Raw genomic sequence first — 18722 nt, forward strand, 5'->3', positions numbered from 1 at the left:
GAGTCAAAGACCCTCTGTGGGGAAGAGGTCTGGACTTACTGTCCAGGCAGCCCCAAATTTCCCTCTGCTCTGACCCAATTTTGCAGCCAGATCACCTTCCCTGACCCTGCTTGTCCCCCAAGGAGGAACTTGGGGATGGAAGCTCCAGCTGGTCCCAGGGGACCTGCCTGGAACCAGGGGCTGCCAGCCCTCATCACGCTCCCACTGTGTCTCCTCACTCTTTGAGGTCACTGGGTCTGTGTTGGTTGGAAAACAGTGTCCTTGCTTTGCTGGGAAAAGCTGGCACGAAAGAGCAGTTAAACTGGGAGCTCCATTTCTGGCTTTCCCAGGGATGGAGCACAGCTTCCCTCATTCAATTACAGCAGGAGCAGCTTCAGGAAAGTGGGACCTACATCCCACCTCTGGCTATGAGCTTCTGCTCCCCTGCTCTGGCTTTGCATTTGGCTTGTTGCTTGTGCTCCAGGACTCCATTCTGAGATGGAATGTGCATTTACATGCTGATCCTGGCACTCCTCACCGTGCCAGCTGGTTCATCACAACTGATGTCTGATGTCCTGACAGTCTTTGGGTCTTTGGGGCTGCAGACTGGGATTTTGAATGAGGACAAGCTGCCCCTAGAGCGGGATCCATGACGTGTCACAGATGGATGTTAGGATGTGGGCATCCTGCTCCAGGCCTCTAGGACATGGGCATCCCTCTCGAGACTGGTAGAGGCACCTTCCCAAGCACTTTTTTAATGCTGAATTTAATTTTAAGGTCTTCCTGATAAGGGGCTGTGGCTTGTGAGACAGGCAGAGCAGCAGAGCTGGCTCCCATTCTTGTCCTTATGTGCTGGGAACCTGTTACCTCCATCCTCCCCCTCGGGAGGGGATGGATGGGTTGCTCCACTGCTGGTGTTCCTTTCAGCTCTCCTTAAAAAACCAAGCTGAGATCCAGGTTCTGCTCTGGGTACCTTGTCACAGGGACATTTCTCTCTTTCAGGATTTTTCATAGAAGTGCACAGAGAGCAGAAACAGAAATTGTTTCCTCTTTATTTCTCTCTGTGCACTTGTATGAAACATTCTGAGAGAGAGAGAGAAGTGTCCCTGTGACAGTTGCCTGGGATGGGTGTCTTGCAACTGAGAATTTGGGTTCCCTGACACTTCAACATGAGCCTCCTGCATCTTGCTGGTGACCTCCCATGTCACCTCCATGGTCCTTACTGGTCACCTTCATGGTCACCACCCAGAGCCAGTAGGGATGGGGCTGCAAGCAGCATAGAGAGGGCCAGGAAGCAGGGTTACAGCAAGGATTGTAGTGAGAAAGGCATTGTAATTAATCTCACGGCTTTAATTGGTTTATATCAGTAATGAGCTACTTCTGGCAGTGCTGAGCCAGATGGGTCCTTCCCTTGGCAGCGAGGTATTCGTTGGAGCTGGTGCCAAGGAAGTACTTGGTGATGTGGGAGCTTGGGGAGAGGATGATCCTGAGCTGGCATCTTTGTGTCCCCGTGAAGGATCAGAAACGGGGTAGAGTTAAAAATCGTACCTGGAAAATTTTTCCAGTGGCTGCCACTGCCTTCCATAGGATAAATGTCTGGCTGTGCCAAAGTTCCTCAGCACCTGCATGGCAAGTCCTGCCTGTGGGTTCCACTCCTGTCCCTCTAATCCATGAAGCAGACAGGACCTTGCCAGGCAGCCTTGGCAATGGTCTTCCCATCCCACTGCCCAATTTTTTTGTGCCCCCCAAATTGTCCTCCCTATTCAGCACCCCAAAAATAGGGTGGGAGCTGTCAGCTGCTGCCCATGATCCAAGGGCAGGGGAGGAATTTAGCTTCCCTCTGCCTGTCCCACCACTCTGAGGGAGGCAGAGGGCTCTTTGTAAGCACTGCTTTAATTGCTTCATTATTATCCTGAGTAAATGAGTCCTGGCAGCAGCTGAAACTGGTGGATGCCAACTACATCCCAGAAAGGCATCTGGGAAAGGTCAGCATCCGTCCATCTAGCACAAGCAGGGATTGGGGACCTGGCTGGAACCCAGCCACTGCAGAGCCGGAGGGTCTCAGTGAGCAAGGGGGGGACCATGAGGGAGCCTCAACCTTTCCCATCTCACCCCCCCATCACTTCTCTCTTGCAGACCGTCAGCATCAATAAGGCCATTAATGCACAGGAAGTGGCTGTCAAGGAGAAACATGCCAGGAATATCCTTCTCAAAGCTGGCCATGGGACAAGGACTGTGGGAGCGGGGCTGGGGCGGCATCAAGAGGGTGTGTGAGGCAAGGTGCCCAGGGTGCTGGGGAGTCTGGGGGCTATTAGCACCATTGGATATCTTTCCAGCATGGCACGGGGTTCCTGCTACTGCTGTCACAGCCTTTGAATGTTGGTAGGTGCCCAGGCTGGTGCATCCCAGGAGAGGGCAGGAAGGGAAGGTGGCCACAGCAGGCAGGGACACTGCTACCAAAAGTGGATCCCCAGCATCCCAGCCAGGCACCTGGGAAGGCTCAGCTGAGGCACAGCCCCAGCCTTGCATGTGCCATGGTGCTCCCAGAACAGGGTTGGTGGGGAGAGGGTGGCTCGTGCCTCTTTGGGGACAGCATATGCCTGGACTAGGCATCATTAGCTCCCTGTGGTGGCCTGACCACTCTGGGTGTAGCTGTCTTTGGGTGGCCATTCTCCATCACCAAAGAGCAGAGGAGTGCTTCCTTGACCGCCGGCACCGTGCATCCTGGGCACACACCATGAGAAGGGAGCCCAGACCTTTTGGTCAGTGGTGAACCGGCTGCCGCTGTCCGGCAACGCCGTGCTCTGCTGGAAGTTCTGCCACGTCTTCCACAAGCTCCTCCGGGATGGACATTCCAATGTGAGTGCCCAAAGCTCAGCTGAGGGCCAGATCCTTTCCCCTGCAGGGCTGCACCGGGTGAGGGGAGATGCTGGAGGGTGGGGGGTCAGTCCTGGGGTGGGGACTGGAGTCCTCCCATAGGGTCATTGGCCTCCCAGGGGTCAGTCCTGGATCTGGAGCCCTGCTGGAGGGTTGGTGTCCTCCTGGGGGTCAATCCTATGTGGACATCAGTGCTGGAGCTCTCCCAAAGGGTCAGTGCCCTCCTGCAGGTCAATCCTGGGTGCCAGAGCCCAAAACTCCATGTGCCTCAAACCCCAGTGCCATCGGCAGTGCCGGTGCCAGAGGAAACTGCTCAGTGCCTGCAATGTGTGCAAGAGCCCTCAGCAAGGATCCTCCTTGGGGAAGCGCAGTCATGCAGGGTTGGGAATGCATCAAGACCTCCCATTTGTCACCCAATTCCTGGTTTCAAGTATGGAGCGCTGTGTGCTGATGCTCTGCCTACTGATTGTCACCATCATTTCTGCAGGTCCTGAAAGACTCCATGCGATACAAGAACGAGCTGAGTGACATGAGCAGGATGTGGGTAAGTGACCAACCCTGCCAGCCGTGGTGGGGACACCCTGGGGTTGCTGTGGCCAGGCTGGGGAGGGTGTAAGTTTGGGATGTTCCCTCTCCCAGGAAGCAGAGCACAGTCATGGCTGATCTGTGGCTGGTATCACCTACCTGGGCTAGGTTTCAGTTGCATTCTGTGTTCCCTGCCACCAAAATCAGATGCCTCCTTCCATTTTATGGCAAAACCCAGTAAAAACTCAACCCTGACAGTCAAATGAAGCATTGAAACATGCAGAGGAGGTGATGAGAAGTTCTGACCAAATCCCTTCAGTACAAGCCAGTCTGCATCCAGGTGCCATTGAGGAGGGTTTGGCTGTGGTTTTGGGGAGATAAAGGAGGGGTCAATCATTCTGCAGCAGAAAAAAGCTTTTCCACAGCCTGCCCTGGACTTCAACAGCTTTTTGGGGTCCCCACAGGGCCACCTGAGTGAGGGCTATGGTCAGCTCTGCAGCATCTACCTCAAACTGCTGAGAACCAAGATGGAATTTCACACCAAGGTAGGCCTCCCCGTCCCTGTCCCCAGGGCTGTAGCAAGGGGTGGGCACTGGGGTGACAGCAAGGTGACAGCATGGCCATCTTGCTGCCTCCGTGAAATATTCCCAAAGCTGCCAGTGGCCATCAAAAATGGCCCAAGGACCAGTGCTTTGAGGGTGGCAGGATTTCTAGTGGCCCAGAGCTCCTTGGGCTGGACTGGGAGTTGGTGGATTACAAGTAGTAGGAGACACACACACCCCATTCTCCCCCAGCTATCCTAGATGGGAAAACTGCTGGAAAGAGGTGTTTTCTGTGCCCATCACCCTGTTTTGGAAGTGTGATGTGACCTTCCCCAAAAGGCCAGCGCAGGTGTACCCCCTGGGGCAGATATCACTCCATCCTGTCCAGCTCTCTGCTGGCAGCCCTATCTCTTCCCTGCTAGGCAGGTTTCTCAGCCCAGGAAAAATCAGCTTTTCTTGCTGGGAAGAGAACAGATGCTGTGGATTAGTGATGCTGTGGTCACCCAAGGTTCAGAGACCCTGTGCTACCTCCCTTGTCCCCCACATCACTCCCTTGGCTCATCCAAGAGCTGACTGTGAGGCTGCGGGACCACAGCTGTGGCCAGACCAGGAGATCTTCTGGAACTCTTTCCCGACTCCTGTTTTCCCCACAGAATCCCCGATTCCCTGGAAATCTGCAGATGTCTGACCGGCAGCTTGATGAGGCTGGGGAGAATGATGTCAATAACTTGTGAGTGCAGGGTGGGGAGAGGTCTGGAGGGAGTGGGTGCAGGTGGTTGGCACGATCTGCCCAACCCCACTGGCAGCATGACCAAGCAGGGAAAGGACCCTTCCTCATGGGTGTCCTTGAGGACAGTCCCCAACCATCCTCAACCCTGTTTCCTAGTTTTCAGCTGACGGTGGAGATGTTTGACTACCTGGAGTGTGAGCTGAACCTCTTCCAGACAGGTAAAGGTCTGCATTACTCTGAGGCACGGTGGAGTGAGAGATCTGCTGGAGTCCAGCCCCTTTGTGGGGCTGATCTGAGCTGGATGAGGCTCTGACAGGGGATGTTGGCTGAGGCCACCACAGCTCAGCTCTTCTAGGGGCACTACACCTGAATTATGGTTCAGCAAGGCAAAGTAGAAGGTGCTGCACCTGGGTCAGGGCAAGCTCTGGTATCAATCCAGGCTGAAGGATGAAGGGATGGAGAGCAGCCCTGCCAGGAAGGACTTGGGGATGCTGGAGGATGAGGAGTTCAACATGCTCAGCCATGTGTGCTCCAAAACTCCCCATGCCCTGGGCTGATCCCCCAGCATGGGCAGCCGGTGAGGGGGTGATTCTGCCCTTCTGCCCCACTTAGGTAAGACCCCACCTGCAGAGCTGCCTTCAGCCCTGGTGTCCCAGCAGAGGAAGGACATGGGGCTACTGGAGCAAGTCCAGAGAAAGCCACAGAGATGCTCTGAGGGCGGGAGCCCTTCTGCTGTGGAGACAGGCTGGTAGAGCTGGGGGTGTTCAGCTGGAGAACAGAAGGGTCTAGAACACCTTAGAGCTCCTTCCAGTGCGTAAAGGGGCTCCAAGAGCACCGGAAAGGGACTTTAGACAAGGGATGGAGTGACAGGACAAGGGGGAATGGCTTCCCACTGCCAGAGGGCAGGGTTAGGTGGGAAATTGGGAAGAAATTATTGGCTGTGAGGGTGGTGAGACCCTGGCACAGGTTGTCCAGGGAAGCTGTGGCTGCCCCATCCCTGGAAGAGTTCAAGGCCAAGTTGGATAGAGTTTGGAACACCTTGGTCTGGTGGAAGGTGTTGGAATGAGATGGTCTTCAGCTGCTCTAAGCTGGTTTTGGAGCATCTTCCATCTGGCACACCCAGCACACTCCAGTGGCCAGTGGGACAACAGTGACAGGCAGAGCACAGGGGTCAGTGTCAGCTCTGTCCAGGGACATGGCTAGGGCTCAGTCCCAGCTGGAGGCCTATGGTTCCAGGCTGGAGTGTTCCCAGGCCTGGGTGGGAGACCTGGGTGGGAATTTGCCTCCCAGTGAGCTCACAAACAGCTGCAGGGTGGCAGGCTGTGTCCCTAAGGGCGAGTGGGTGTCTTGCTCTGGATGACATCTGTGGGTTTGGTGGACACAGTGTGGCACCCTTGTATGCTGCTGCCAGCTCTGATCCTGTGCTCCTTCCCCGCAGTGTTCAGCTCTCTGGACATGTCGCGCTCGGTGTCAGTGACAGCAGCAGGTCAGTGCCGGCTGGCCCCGCTCATCCAGGTGATCCTGGACTGCAGCCACCTCTATGACTACACTGTTAAGCTGCTCTTCAAGCTCCACTCCTGTGAGTGTACCCAGCATCACTGCCTTTGACGGGGTGGAGGGACACACAGTGAGGTACTGGGTCCACCACCCTGCTCAGCCTGGGCTGTTTACCACCACCTCTTCCCCCACCCCTTTTGGGGGGTGAAGGGAGTCATGATGGCAAAACCTATATCCTTCAGGATCTGGAATTATGGCAGCCACCAGCCCACACTTCTCCCTGCCCTGAGGAGTGTGGGGTATGGTCCTCTCCTACAGCGGGACACTGCATGGTGTATTCATGGACCCCAGAGAAGGATGGCCATCTCTGGGAAAGACCTGTTTCCACGTGGCTGTGCTGATAGGTTGTTCCCTGATCCATGAAGACACTCGCTGATATTTCTACTTTCTGCTTCCTCCAGGTCTGCCAGCAGACACACTGCAGGGCCACCGGGATCGCTTCCTGGAGCAGTTCCGAAAGTAGGTGCCCAGAGCACTGGGCACAAAAAAGCCTCTTGCTGCTTTGCCCAGCACTGGTGCTCTGGGAGTGCTCCCAAGGCACTGAGATCAAGAATCAGTGAGCAGGGACGTGCTGTGGTCTCTGGTACATGATGATTTAGAGTAACCAAAACAAAAACTGGCCACCGAGAGCAGGGAGGGAATGTCATGGTGCCAGAGGAGGATGTCATGTTGCTGAGAGACAGCTTGATTCGAGGTCACAAACTCAAAGAGCAGATATCAGTTCTGACTTTGTTCTGACCACACACAGACTAACCTTGGGACAGGGATCAACAGTGCCAAGATCCTGACTGGGATGCTCAGGTGACTGGGAGAGATGGGAGCTAGGAGTGGTGTGGCTGGGGTCTCTCCTCCCCAAAACTTTAAGACCTGGAGGGAGATACCCTGCTTCTGGGGAGGATGCTCCTGCAAGAACTGAGGGTGAGGGTGTTGGCTCCAGGCAGGAAGCTCCCCTGCTCCTGAAAACTTTGGGTAGGCAAGAATTGGTTTAGGTTGGAAGGCACTTTTGAAGCTCATCAGGTACAACCCCTGCCATGGGCAGGGACACCTTCCACTAGACCAGGTTGATCAAGTTTCAGGTCCTTCTCCCTGCCCATCAGGCCTGGGATTTATGAGATAAACCCTCCAGCAGTAGGAGGACTTCCAGGACCTGCCCTGAGTTGGTTTGCAGCACAAAACACATTCCCCTCCAGAGCAGTATGGTGGCCAGGTGACAACCCCTGGAGCCAGGCAAGGGGTTGTCCAGGTTGAACAAGAACCATCCCTAACCATTCCTTGCTCCTTGCAGGCTCAAGGACCTTTTCTACCGCTCCAGCAACCTCCAGTACTTCAAGCGGCTGATTCAGATCCCACAGCTGCCAGAGGTGAGACCCTGCAGTCGCCGTGTTCCCTGTTCCTGGGCCCAGGGGCATCATGGGGGCACTGGCAAAAGGCCCAAAAAAGCCTCTTGGTGCCTTGCCCAGCTTCTTAGGTCTGGTGGCAGCATGGGGCTCCTGGGCCTTGAGGATTCTTTTATCCCTCACTTTGTGTCATCCAACTGGATGTAGCTGCCCTCTGACTGGAAGCTGGGATCCCCTCTTTCACTGATCCATAGCTCTTGCTGAGATCCAACCCTCTGGGTCCTGGTTCCATCCCTGTGGGTCCTGGTTCCATCCCTATGGGTCCTTCCTCATGGTTCCATCCTCATGGGTTCTGATTCTGTTCTTCCTCATCCTGACTCCATCCCTGTGGGTCCTGGCTCCATTCTCATGGGTCAAGGCATGGCCAGCTTGGCTCCAGGGCAGAATTTCAGCCAACCGTGCCTTGAGTCCAGCAGCAGTGCCAGTCCTTCCACCTTAGCCCTGCTCCACTCCCTCCCCAGAACCCTCCCAATTTCCTGCGTGCCTCCGCGCTGTCAGAGCACATCAGCCCTGTGGTGGTGATCCCCGCCGAGGCGTCCTCGCCCGACAGCGAGCCCATCACAGACCTGGTGGAGATGGACGCAGCCTCACAGGTGAGGAAGGGGCTCTCTGGCTCTGAGCCAGGGTTATTTCTCTAAATCCATGCTGCCATGAGGGCTGAGACAGTGAGGATGGCCTCGGGAGCTGGGGAGTGTCACTGGAGAGAGATGGGTCGGTGCTGGATGTCCCATCTGGGTGCTGCTTATCCCATCTGGATGCTGGGTGTCCTGTCTGGGTGCTGCTGGGGCTGAGCTAGCCTGAATTCTCCCAGTGCTGCTCAGTGGTGTGGTGCCCTCCAGTGACAGGCGAGGGGTTTGTCTTCCAACATTATCATGGAGATCTTTTAGGTCTTCATCCTCCTCTCTGCCAAGGGTTGTCCTCAGGCATTGAATTGGGAGGGGGAGGAGAATGCAGTGACGTGGCTTTGGGGATCTTCTCCCTCCAGGAGTTAGGTGGGGATGGACCACAGATGCACCAGGATCATCAAGTTCATCACATTCAGTGTCCTGGGAGTGGGGGGAACCAGCCCTGGTGTCCAGGCAGCTCGTAGGCTGGCTTGGCAGTGCCACTGGTGACATAGAGGGACAAGGGCTCCCAAGTGGTACTGGGGTCGCTCTAGGTCTGTCCTGCTTTTCCCACAGAGCCTGTTTGATAACAAGTTTGATGACATCTTTGGCAGCTCCTTCAGCTGCGACCCCTTCAACTTTAACAGCCAGAACGGGATGAACAAGGATGACAAGTAAGCAATCCTAGCAATGCTGCAGAATGGCCAAGATGGTAATAGGAGCTCCCTGCCTGGAATGGCATTGCAGCCATGGTGACACAGGGGACACCTCCCCTCCCAGGCTGTGTCCCCGTGGCACTGAGAGCGTATCCCATGTCTCTCCTTCCCAGGGACCGGCTAATTGAGCAGCTTTATGGGGAGATCACAGCCTTGAAGGAGGAGCTGGAGAACTTCAAGGCTGAGGTGGGTGACAGCCAGGTGGGCAGGATGAGACCCACTGGGAATGTTGGGTAGGCTGGTGACTATGTCTCTGGGTGGACAAGATAGTGACCTCATCTCTCTCCTGCCCTCTTCCCAGTGCCTTCCCCCATACAGGGGGTGTCGGGGGGTGGGCTCAGGCCCACTGTCCAGCATCCTTGTGCTTTGCCCAGCTGCACTTGGGGGCTGGCAGGGTGATACCCGTGGGGGGGCTGCTGGACAGTACTGGTAGGCACTGGATGGTACCAGTGGGCACTGAGTGGTCCTGGCAAGCACTGAACAGCACCATCAGCCCCCACTCATCCCTGCAGAGCGCACGGGGTGCAGTGCAGCTGCGGGGCCGTGCCAGCGAGCTGGAGGCTGAGCTAGCTGAGCAGCAGCACCTGAAGCAGCAGGCACAGGACGAGAGTGAGTTCCTGCGTGCAGAGCTGGAGGAGCTGAAGAAGCAGCGTGAGGATACGGAGAAGGCTCAGCGCAGCCTGACTGAAATTGAGAGTGAGCAGGGAATGCCAGCACAGGCGTGGGGTGGGGGTGAGCCCCGGGTGAGGGGGTCTCAGGTGCTCAGCTCCGTGTCCCTGCGTGCACGGCAGGACGGGCACAGGCCAATGAGCAGCGGTACAGCAAACTGAAGGAGAAATACAGCGAGCTGGTGCAGAACCACGCTGACCTGCTGCGCAAGGTGGGCTCCCCAGACCCCGCCCAGCATCCCCTCTCCCAGCTGTGCCCTCTGATACCAGGGACTGCTCAGCTCATTCCCTGATGTCGCCAGAACGCAGAGGCGACCAAGCAGATTACAGTGGCCAGGCAGGCCCAGGGGGATGTGGAGCGGGAGAAGAAGGAGCTGGAGGACTCCTTCCAGCGTGTGAGCGAGCAAGCACAGAGGAAGGTGAGTAGGGATGGGGGGGTGACACACCAGGGATGAGCTGGGGCTCCCCATGGGACACCAGTGCTGCCAACCTCTCTCCTTGCTGCAGTCTCAGGAGCAGGCAGAGGTGCTGGAGACACTGAAGCGGGAGCTGGCAGCCAGCAGACAGGAGTTGCAGGTCCTCCAGGGCACACTGGAGTCCAGCACACAGGTGAGAGCACATGATGGGGCCCCTAGCACCCCTTTGGGCTGGGTAGCCAGGCCTTAACCATTTGAGAGGTGATACCCACCACTGGCCTCAAAACTAGCTCATCGTCTTTGCCACATCTGAGTGGGTTTGATGTGACACAGGGGAGCTTCACGCTCCTGAGTGTGGTAGTATGTGGAGCAATGGATTCTAGCAGCAGGGGTGGTGGGATAAAAATGCCTGGAAGAACAGGGTCAGTCGGTAGCTCTGCCTGCTGTAAGCCCAGGTAGTGGTGTGGCATCACACTGCAAGATGTGCCAGAGGGTAACCCACGCCCACAGAGCTGTGGAAGACAGCAGGGGTGCCTGGGCTTGTAGGAAGCAGAAGCTGGCAGGAAATTGCAGTCACCCATCTATGAGATGGGCAGACTCAGCAACAGGATGGGGATGGGGCAGAGGCAGCACCCTACATCCACTCCTCTATCAGGATGGTGGCAGTTGTGATAAAAATGCCTTTTGACTGATAACAGTGGAAAAGCCAGGAGCCTCACCTGTCACCAGATAAGACTATCAGTGCTGCTCAGTGTGGGGAGCTGTGCTTGTGCAGGCCATGGTGCACCCAGCAGGGACAGTTGGAGTGGCCCAAGGCTGGATAAAGAATGGGTCCCCAAACTGGAGGGTTCACCCTCAGCACAGCCCCAACTGCTGTTCCATGCCCCCCTGTATCCCTGTTCTTTTGAGAGTTTTAAAGTTCTTCTGAAAGTTTCTATGCCTTCTGATAGTTACATATTTTAACTGAGTTTTCTCACGCATGTGCATATAAATAATGATTGTTTTGCATTTTTCTTTGTGAATAGAGAGAATTGATGGACTGTTGGTTTGACCAGTGTGGTTGGAGAGGTGGCACTTTCACCCTCCAATCCAATGTCATTTTTACTATTGTGTATACAGTAGAGTCAGAAAATAAAGTGTTCTTTTTTGAGTTTTCTTTCCTTTTACATCAAACCTGCTTCTGTGAGTTATTTTGTGTCGCAATGTAACACCCCCCCAGGCAGGAGCGGAGCAAAACACTAGGATTGCCAGCCTGGAGCAGGAGAGGGCCAGGCTGAACCAAGCAGCAGAGCAGCACTGGGACAAGATGGCAGCTCTGCAGGCTGAGCTGCAGCAGCTACGGGACACATTCAGCCGTGAGCAGGAGAGCAGCAGGACAGAGCTGGAGATGCTGCGGACCCAGCTGAGAGACAAGGTACCATGAGGGTCCTGCCTTCCCCATTCTGGCCAGACCAGAGGGTGCAGGCTCAGCAGGGGCTCTGAGCTGGCTCTGGCCCAGCAGGAGAGCACAGAGCGGGTGCTGCAGCAGCGCCTGGCCGAGGAGCAGCTGTCCCTGCTGCAGGGCACCACGCATGAGGCTGAGCGCATGGTGCAGGATGCCCTGGCTCGCATGGAGGATCCTGCTCATATCAGCTGCACCGGCTCAGCAGGTGATGCCCCTGCTGCTCCCAAATGTGGTGTTCTCACAGCCTGCCACCTCCCTATGGTCCCGGCTGAGCCCTGCCTGCTGTCTGCCTGCAGATTGCCTCCTGTCCCAGGCACTGGCAGCCTCTGAGTGCGCGGATCAGCTGCAGGACGCACACAGCAAGTACCTTGCAGATGGCGCAGGTGAGAGGTGGCAGCCCCGGGCACTGGGCACAGGAACAGCCCTGGCACACAGGGCGGGTGGGCAGCGCAGTGGGGGCTGAGGCTGTGCCCCCTGTCCTGCCACAGCCGTGGGCTCCCTGCTGCCCTGTCTGGCACTCTTCGCCCATCTGGTCAGTAGCACCCTCCTGCAGGGCAGTGCGACCTCCCACGTGGCCCCCGTGGAACCTGCTGACCGTGAGTGCTGCCCCGGGCCAGGGTTGGGTGAGCAGGGGTCAGAATGGGCAGGGGATCAGGGTGAGCATGGCTTGGGGTGGGTAGGGGTCAGGGTAGGCAAGGGCTGGGCTGGGCAGGGGACTCGGTGAGCAGGGGCTGGGGTGAGCAGATGTCGGAGTGGGAAGGCACCAGGGCAAAGAGGCTGCTGAGGTGAGTGGAGGCCAGGGTGTGCAGGGGTCATGGCAGGATGCTGGGATAAGGTGGGCAGGATGCTGGGGCAAGTAGGGTGCTGAAATGGGCAGAAACCAGGGCAGGCAGAGGCCAGCACAGGCAGGGTGCTGTGGAGGGTAGGAACCAGAAATCTCTTCCCCACATGTGGCCCCTTAACCCCCCATGCTGCCCACACAGGTCTGCTGGAGCTGTGCAAGCAGTGTGGCAGTGAGACTGTGAGCTACCTCAGCGCCCTGCGAGACCCAGGGATGGTGGCAACTGCTGACTGCAGCCTGGTGACAGCCTGCCTGGGCCAGATCAGCGCTATTGGGGAGGTGGGTGGCCCAGGAGGGCTAGTGGGATGGGATCAAGCCATGGCAGGCACCACCAGAGGGACTGTAGTGCTCCTGGACGGTCCCTTTCATCCCATCCTATCCCCAGGAGCTGCGTCCCAGAGGTCTGGACGTCAAGCAGGAGGAGCTGGGTGACCTGGTGGACAAGGAGATGGCAGCAACAGCCACGGCGATCGAAACAGCGTCTGCTCGTATTGAGGTGAGGGTCACCACGAGCAGAGAGGTGCCCACAGGCACGATGCTGGGGGCCTGTGGGACCACTGTAGAGGCCAGAGACACACATGGGGCTCAGTACAGCCTTTCTCCCCTCAACCAGGAGATGCTGAGCAAGTCACGGGCTGGTGACACTGGGGTCAAACTGGAAGTTAACGAGAGGTGAGTGGTGATCGGAGCACTGGACAGAGCCAGGCAGGCAGGATGGGGACAGATGCTGCAGGCAGGGCTGCTGCTCCACAGAGGGGACTCAGTAGTGTTTGTCTCACAGGATTCTGGGCTCCTGCACAGGCCTCATGCAGGCCATCCGTGTCCTGGTCCTGGCCTCCAAGGATCTCCAGAGAGAGATCGTGGAGAGTGGACGGGTGAGCTGGAACAGGGGTGGCAGCAAGGGGGTGCTTGTCCAGCTGGAGGTCATCCCACACTTTGGGACAGGCTGGTCCAACCGTTGTCCCTCTGGGACTTCCCCACCAGCTGCCAGGAGCTCCTTGCTGACTCCAGGGGATCACCCTGGTTATGGTTCCTGTGGTGTCATGGTGGTCCTGATCTCCCTTCCCACACAGAGGACCCCACAACCCCCAAATTCAGTGTGTCCCCACCTCCCACACACATCCTGAATGACACCGTAACTTCCTCCTTTCCCCCCCTAGAGCAGGGATTTGGGGGTGCTCAGTAACTAATTGTGCCTTTACCAATGGCAGGGTGCAGCATCCCCCAAGGAGTTCTATGCCAAGAATTCACGCTGGACCGAGGGTCTCATCTCTGCCTCTAAGGCAGTGGGCTGGGGTGCCACTGTCATGGTGTAAGTGACCCTGTCACCAGAACAGGGAGAGGATGGCAGAGTCCTGCCATCATCACAGGGAGGGGACAGGGGCGGCAGGATGATGCTCCAGCTCCTCTCTGCTGTCCCGCAGTGACGCTGCTGACCTGGTAGTGCAAGGCAAGGGGACATTCGAGGAGCTGATGGTCTGCTCCCGGGAGATCGCGGCCAGCACCGCTCAGCTGGTGGCAGCTTCCAAGGTAGGAGCAAGGCTGCTCCCCTTCCCATGCTTTAGGGTGATGCTGGGGCACCATGTGGTCACCCCAAATCCCGGGGCTGGTCTGCTCGCCTGGCAGGGTGTGACCCCCTCCTCACTCCTGTCAGGTGAAGGCAGACAAAGACAGCGCCAACCTCTGCAAGCTCCAGCAAGCCTCCCGGGGCGTCACCCAGGCCACGGCCAGCGTGGTGGCCTCCACCAAGGCTGGGAAGTCTCAAGTGGAGGAGAAAGGCAAGTATTGGACTGCAGGGATCTTAGAATCATGTAATCACTTAAGGTTGGAAAAGTTCTCTAAGACAATTAACTGTTCCCCCACCATTAACCACATCCCCAAGTGCCACATCTACATGGTTTTTAAATCCCTCCAGGAATTGTGACTCCACCATGCTGGGCAGCCTCTGCCAAATTTTCCTTTCTTTCCAACCTAAAACTTTTGTGGTACAACTTGAGGCTGTTTTTTCTGGTCCTAATGCTTGGAGCACAAACCTGCCCCAAAACCTCTCCTCTTGGCACTCACCACTCTTGGTTGGCTGTGCCCCTGTGGTCTCTGCCCATGGCTGCCCCTCACTTCCCTGCATATCCCATGGTGCCAGACCCTGCCAGCAGCATGGGAACTGCTGGGGGGTGTGACTGGGGGAGCAGAGCTTGAGGGGGGCTGGTGGTGTGTTTCTCCACAGATAGCATGGACTTCTCCAGCATGACACTCACCCAGATCAAGCGACAGGAGATGGACTCGCAGGTAGGAGATTCACACATTTTGAGAAACACACCCCGTCGAGTTCTCTCTTGGGCTGCCTGGGGTGGGGCATCAAATTTGGGGTCACCATGCCCAGCTGCTCCCAGGTAGCACAAGCAAAGGCAAAGCCCAAGGTGTGAAGGTAACAAGATGGGTTTGTCCAGGAGTCACATCCACTTGGTCCTTGATCCCTCCCTGATGCTGTTCCCATCATGACATAGCAACCCATGGCCATCCCTGCCCCCCATGTGCTACCCACAGCACCCACCTCTGCCTGACATGGGGCAGCTCTGGGGAATTCCCCTACCTGTGAAGCCCACATGGATCATTGTGCCTTCACCTGTCTGCACAAGCAGTGCCCACCTGAGCTCCATCCCCTATCCAGGTCCACTCATCATTGGAGCACTCGTGGGATGCATCTCTGTGGGTCTTTGGGCTCGATGTTGGGGGCATAACAGGTGAAAGGGGAGTGCTTGGCCCAGCTCTGTGCCGGGGTGGGCATATCCTGGGCCACGTCTCCAGGTGCGGGTGCTGGAGCTGGAGAACCAGCTGCAGAAGGAACGGCAGAAGCTGGGGGAGCTGCGCAAGAAGCACTACGAGCTGGCCGGTGTGGCCGAGGGCTGGGAGGAGGACGGTGAGTGGTGCCAGCCCTGCTCCAGCTGGGCAGCTGCTCCTGGAAAATGTGGGGCAGGGTGGAGGAGCCCTGCCTGCCATCCATGGCAGTGAGAAGGTTTTGCTGCTGCTGGCACAAGCCTGAGGATAGTTGGCACACATGGGCAAATCTATGGGGTCTCTCCACGGGAAAAACCCCAACATGTGGGATCTACACCATCCCCAGGCAGAGGGCTCAGGTGCTACTAGAGCAGCCTTGTGGTCCCAGAGGGATGGGGCAGAGGGGCAGCGCACCCCCCTGACCCTGTCTTCCCACTTACAGCTGCAGATTAGCACCAGTGGTAGAAGTAGACCACAGGGGACACCTGGAACCCTGTGGGGGACACCCCTGGGACCCTACTTGGTGCAGTCTGTTGAGAAGAATCCCAAGGAAGTGGTGCAGAAGCCCCCCTGAAGCACACATCCCCTGTGTCCCCCCAGGAGCTGCCTCCAGCAACAGAGCTGAGCCGCCAGCAAGACCCCAGGGCCGGGGCGAGGGCGCAAACCGCACCTGTATTCATTAGAGCTGCTGGGGGTGGGGGGAGGTGTCTACACGGGGGTCTTTAACCCTTTAGTTTTGTTTTTGCACAGATTCTGGGAACTCCTAGAGCCTTCTCTGGCTGAGTGAGAGTGGTTGGGCTTCTCTTGCCTCTCGCTGCTTTTCCAGCCTTAATCCAGCCCCTGGCCCGACGTGAACATACCCCCGCCCTGGGAATGAGCATGCTGAAGGCCCCAGGAGTGCCACTGGGTGGGGGACAGCCTTTGGGGTGCTGCTGGGCTTGGTGCTAAGTGTGCTCCACCTCGTCGGGGACACCGAGTGCCTTTGGCCGCTGCAGGCTGAGAGGTGGTGTTCCCATGGGATACCCTGGCCAGTGACAGAGTATTAGGAACAGCTAGGAAAAGTGCAGCAGCAGGAGGGATGCTGCCATGAGCTGTCCCTTATTCCGGTCCTAAAGATGCCTCCCAAGCGCCCCCTGAGTTGGGCTGCTCTGCCCTGACAGTTCACTGTGTTCATGCCAGCAATAAATCCTCCGCAAGGTGCTGCGTGTGGGTTTGGGCCATCACAGTGCCACCACAACCCACCAGCTCCTGGGGACAGGGGGTGACTCTAGGGCAGCAGCACAGAAGGTCTGGGGGGAAGCCAGGGTGCCCCAAAAACGGAGCACCCCAAAGTCAGAGTAAGCAGCTCCCTGTCCCTGCTCACTTTGGTGCCACTCTGGTGTCATTCCCACCCTCTTGGGTGCAGGGGGACCAGGGCCAGCGTGGCTGTGGGCAGGGGTGGCCATGGAGCTGGCACCAGCCAGGGAACCTTTGTGCCTTGAGCAGGGGACTCAGGGCAGGGGGCATCAGCTACCTCCAGGCCCCCCAGCTCATCTCGCTGCAGTGGAGACAGTGATGTCAGACCATGCAGCAATGTCCCCATCCCCCACAGTCCTGCTGGTGACCCCGCTGGGGCCAGTCTCCCTCCACCTGGGGTGCTGAGGATGGGATTTGGTCTTTCTCTCTTTGGGAAGAGGCTGGGCTGTCACTGTGTGCTTTCCCAGCAAGGTGCTGTCAGCACCCAGCTGGCACCTGGAGCAGTGGGACCTGCCACCCCTCCAGGCAGCCATGCCGCGTGCAGGGACCTGCTGTTCCCGTGTCCAGCCCTGCCTCTGGACCGCCTGCTCTGTGCGCCAGCCCGCTGCAGGCACCTGGGCCTGCTTCCCTGTCTCCAACCCGTGCTGGCTCTCCTTGGACGCAATACCAACCATCCTATCCCTGCAGGACACACACAGCCCCAAAACCCTCCCCGCTATTTCTGGGGGAGTCTTGCCTGCACACCCAACTACCTCAGGCCTTGGGGCTGGGGAGCACCATGGGGGTCACAGTGGCAGTGGGGGCTTGGGGACAGCTGCACTGCTCTCGGCCTAATCCACTTGTCCCTTTTGTATCTCAGCCAGCCGTGGGCGGAGGGTCCCTGCAGTGTCTCCAGTGATGGCAGCTGGTGACAGGGACGGTAGGGGTGCCCCCCCACTGCAGGGCAAATTGATTTGGGTTTTCAGTGTGTGATAATGACCATGTTGTTTGTTTTGAATTTTTCAATAAAGCCTTCAGCCCAGCCCCGCAGCTTGAGGGGGACACAGGGGACCTGTGTCTCAAGGGGGTTGTGGGCTCTGCCCTCATCAGTGTGCTCAGTGGCCCTCAAAATCACTTGGTGACCTGGGTATTGTTCTGGTGAGGACTCCAGCCTTTGCCCCCACTGTCCCACACCTGCGTGTCTCCACAGCCAGCCTGCATGTCACTTCTTTTTGCTGTGAGAGCACCAGGATGTGGTCCCAGCCCAGCCCTGCGGAGCACAGGTGGCTTTGTCCTCCCTTCCTGGGAGGATGATGCTGCAGTGGGGAGGCCATGCAGATCGTCCTGTCACCCCGGCAGAGCTGGGTGTGGCCCATAGAGTCCACAGACAGGGATCTTAGGGGAATGTCCCCTCCTAAGCATGGTTGACCCACCCTGGGCAGCACCTAGAGTCTTCCAGCCTTGCCAGGGCCACCTGGACCCCTGGGGTGCAGAAAGCCCTGTGACAGCAGCCACTGTCCCTGTCATTTTCCCTGCTGTTGTCCCTGCCTGCCATGCTCCCTGCCCTCCAGCAGACAGCTGACTGGCAGTAAGGTGGGATAGCCCCAGGGATAGCCATGTCTCCTGAGGAACCCAAGGGCTCAGCCAGCAAGAGAGAATTTCCCACAGTTGCCAGTTGCCTCCGAGCAGGATGGTGGCAATGGCACCCTGCAGCTGGGACGAGGGGGCAAGCTGGACTGGTGGTGACCGGGGAGCAGTGGGACTGTGTCCCCGGGATCCTGCACGTGGGGTACGAAGTCAGATACGGGGTCAGGATTTGGGACCTGTGAGGACATGCAGGGACTGGGACAGCGAGACACAGAGGCTGGAATGGTACAGGGGGACTGTAGGGAACAGAATGGGGGGAGGGACACAGCGGCTGTCATGGAATGATGTAGGGGGGTTGTTAGAGACAAGACGGGAACACAGGAACCCGGAGTGGGAGGACATGGAATTGGGATGGTAAAGAGGCCTGTGGATTGGAGATGGGGAAGTTGGAAGCTGGGTGGAGACGTGGTGGGAAAAGGATGGTGGTGGGGCAAGCCCGAAAGTCCCGGTGGGAACAGGGGGCACATGGCCCGGGGCAAGGGAGATGGATGACGGAGCCGGGGGGAGACCCTGGCCGGGGAACTAGAGGGGAGGACAGGCGTGTCATTCGGGGTCACGGCTGTGGGGACGGGTCGGGGCCGGAAACAGCCCCGCCCGGCGGCGCAGAGCAGGCGGCAGCCCGCGGAGGCAGGGCCGGCCGTGCTCGGGGGGGCCCGGCTGTCCCTCTCGGTCCCGGCTGTCCCTCTCGGTCCCGTCTCTCTCCCGGGCCCGTCCCTCTCCCGGGCCCGTCCCTCTCCCGGGCCCGTCTCTCTCCCGGGCCCGTCTCTCTCCCGGGCCCGTCTCTCTCC

General features: G+C 57.9%; 1 protein-coding gene across 6 annotated transcripts in view; it reads left to right on the forward strand.

Moving 5' to 3' along the window:
• Positions 1–17393, forward strand: part of HIP1 (huntingtin interacting protein 1) — a 44216-nt gene extending 26823 nt beyond the window's left edge. For 3 of the 6 annotated variants that reach the window (XM_072916833.1, XM_072916835.1, XM_072916830.1), the window contains exons 2-31: positions 2116–2179; positions 2696–2838; positions 3344–3400; positions 3846–3926; positions 4577–4653; positions 4810–4871; positions 6092–6232; positions 6612–6669; positions 7496–7571; positions 8069–8200; positions 8789–8886; positions 9042–9114; positions 9441–9624; positions 9720–9808; positions 9899–10015; positions 10104–10205; positions 11232–11426; positions 11514–11661; positions 11753–11839; positions 11945–12079; positions 12440–12576; positions 12683–12793; positions 12911–12969; positions 13079–13172; positions 13509–13609; positions 13722–13827; positions 13952–14079; positions 14526–14583; positions 15103–15214; positions 15515–15654. In XM_072916833.1, the coding sequence (XP_072772934.1) occupies positions 2116–2179; positions 2696–2838; positions 3344–3400; positions 3846–3926; positions 4577–4653; positions 4810–4871; positions 6092–6232; positions 6612–6669; positions 7496–7571; positions 8069–8200; positions 8789–8886; positions 9042–9114; positions 9441–9624; positions 9720–9808; positions 9899–10015; positions 10104–10205; positions 11232–11426; positions 11514–11661; positions 11753–11839; positions 11945–12079; positions 12440–12576; positions 12683–12793; positions 12911–12969; positions 13079–13172; positions 13509–13609; positions 13722–13827; positions 13952–14079; positions 14526–14583; positions 15103–15214; positions 15515–15525 (3036 nt within the window). In that variant the 3' untranslated portion in view covers positions 15526–15654. Of the gene's footprint in view, positions 1–2115; positions 2180–2695; positions 2839–3343; positions 3401–3845; positions 3927–4576; positions 4654–4809; positions 4872–6091; positions 6233–6611; positions 6670–7495; positions 7572–8068; positions 8201–8788; positions 8887–9041; positions 9115–9440; positions 9625–9719; positions 9809–9898; positions 10016–10103; positions 10206–11231; positions 11427–11513; positions 11662–11752; positions 11840–11944; positions 12080–12439; positions 12577–12682; positions 12794–12910; positions 12970–13078; positions 13173–13508; positions 13610–13721; positions 13828–13951; positions 14080–14521; positions 14584–15102; positions 15215–15514 lie in introns of all 6 variants that reach the window. The other 3 variants (XM_072916834.1, XM_072916832.1, XM_072916831.1) reach the window with 2 other exon arrangements.
• The last annotated feature ends 1329 nt before the right edge of the window (positions 17394–18722 follow it).

This window comes from Taeniopygia guttata, chromosome 19, assembly GCF_048771995.1.
Source record: "Taeniopygia guttata chromosome 19, bTaeGut7.mat, whole genome shotgun sequence".
In the NCBI taxonomy this organism is placed as follows: Eukaryota; Metazoa; Chordata; class Aves; order Passeriformes; family Estrildidae; genus Taeniopygia; species Taeniopygia guttata.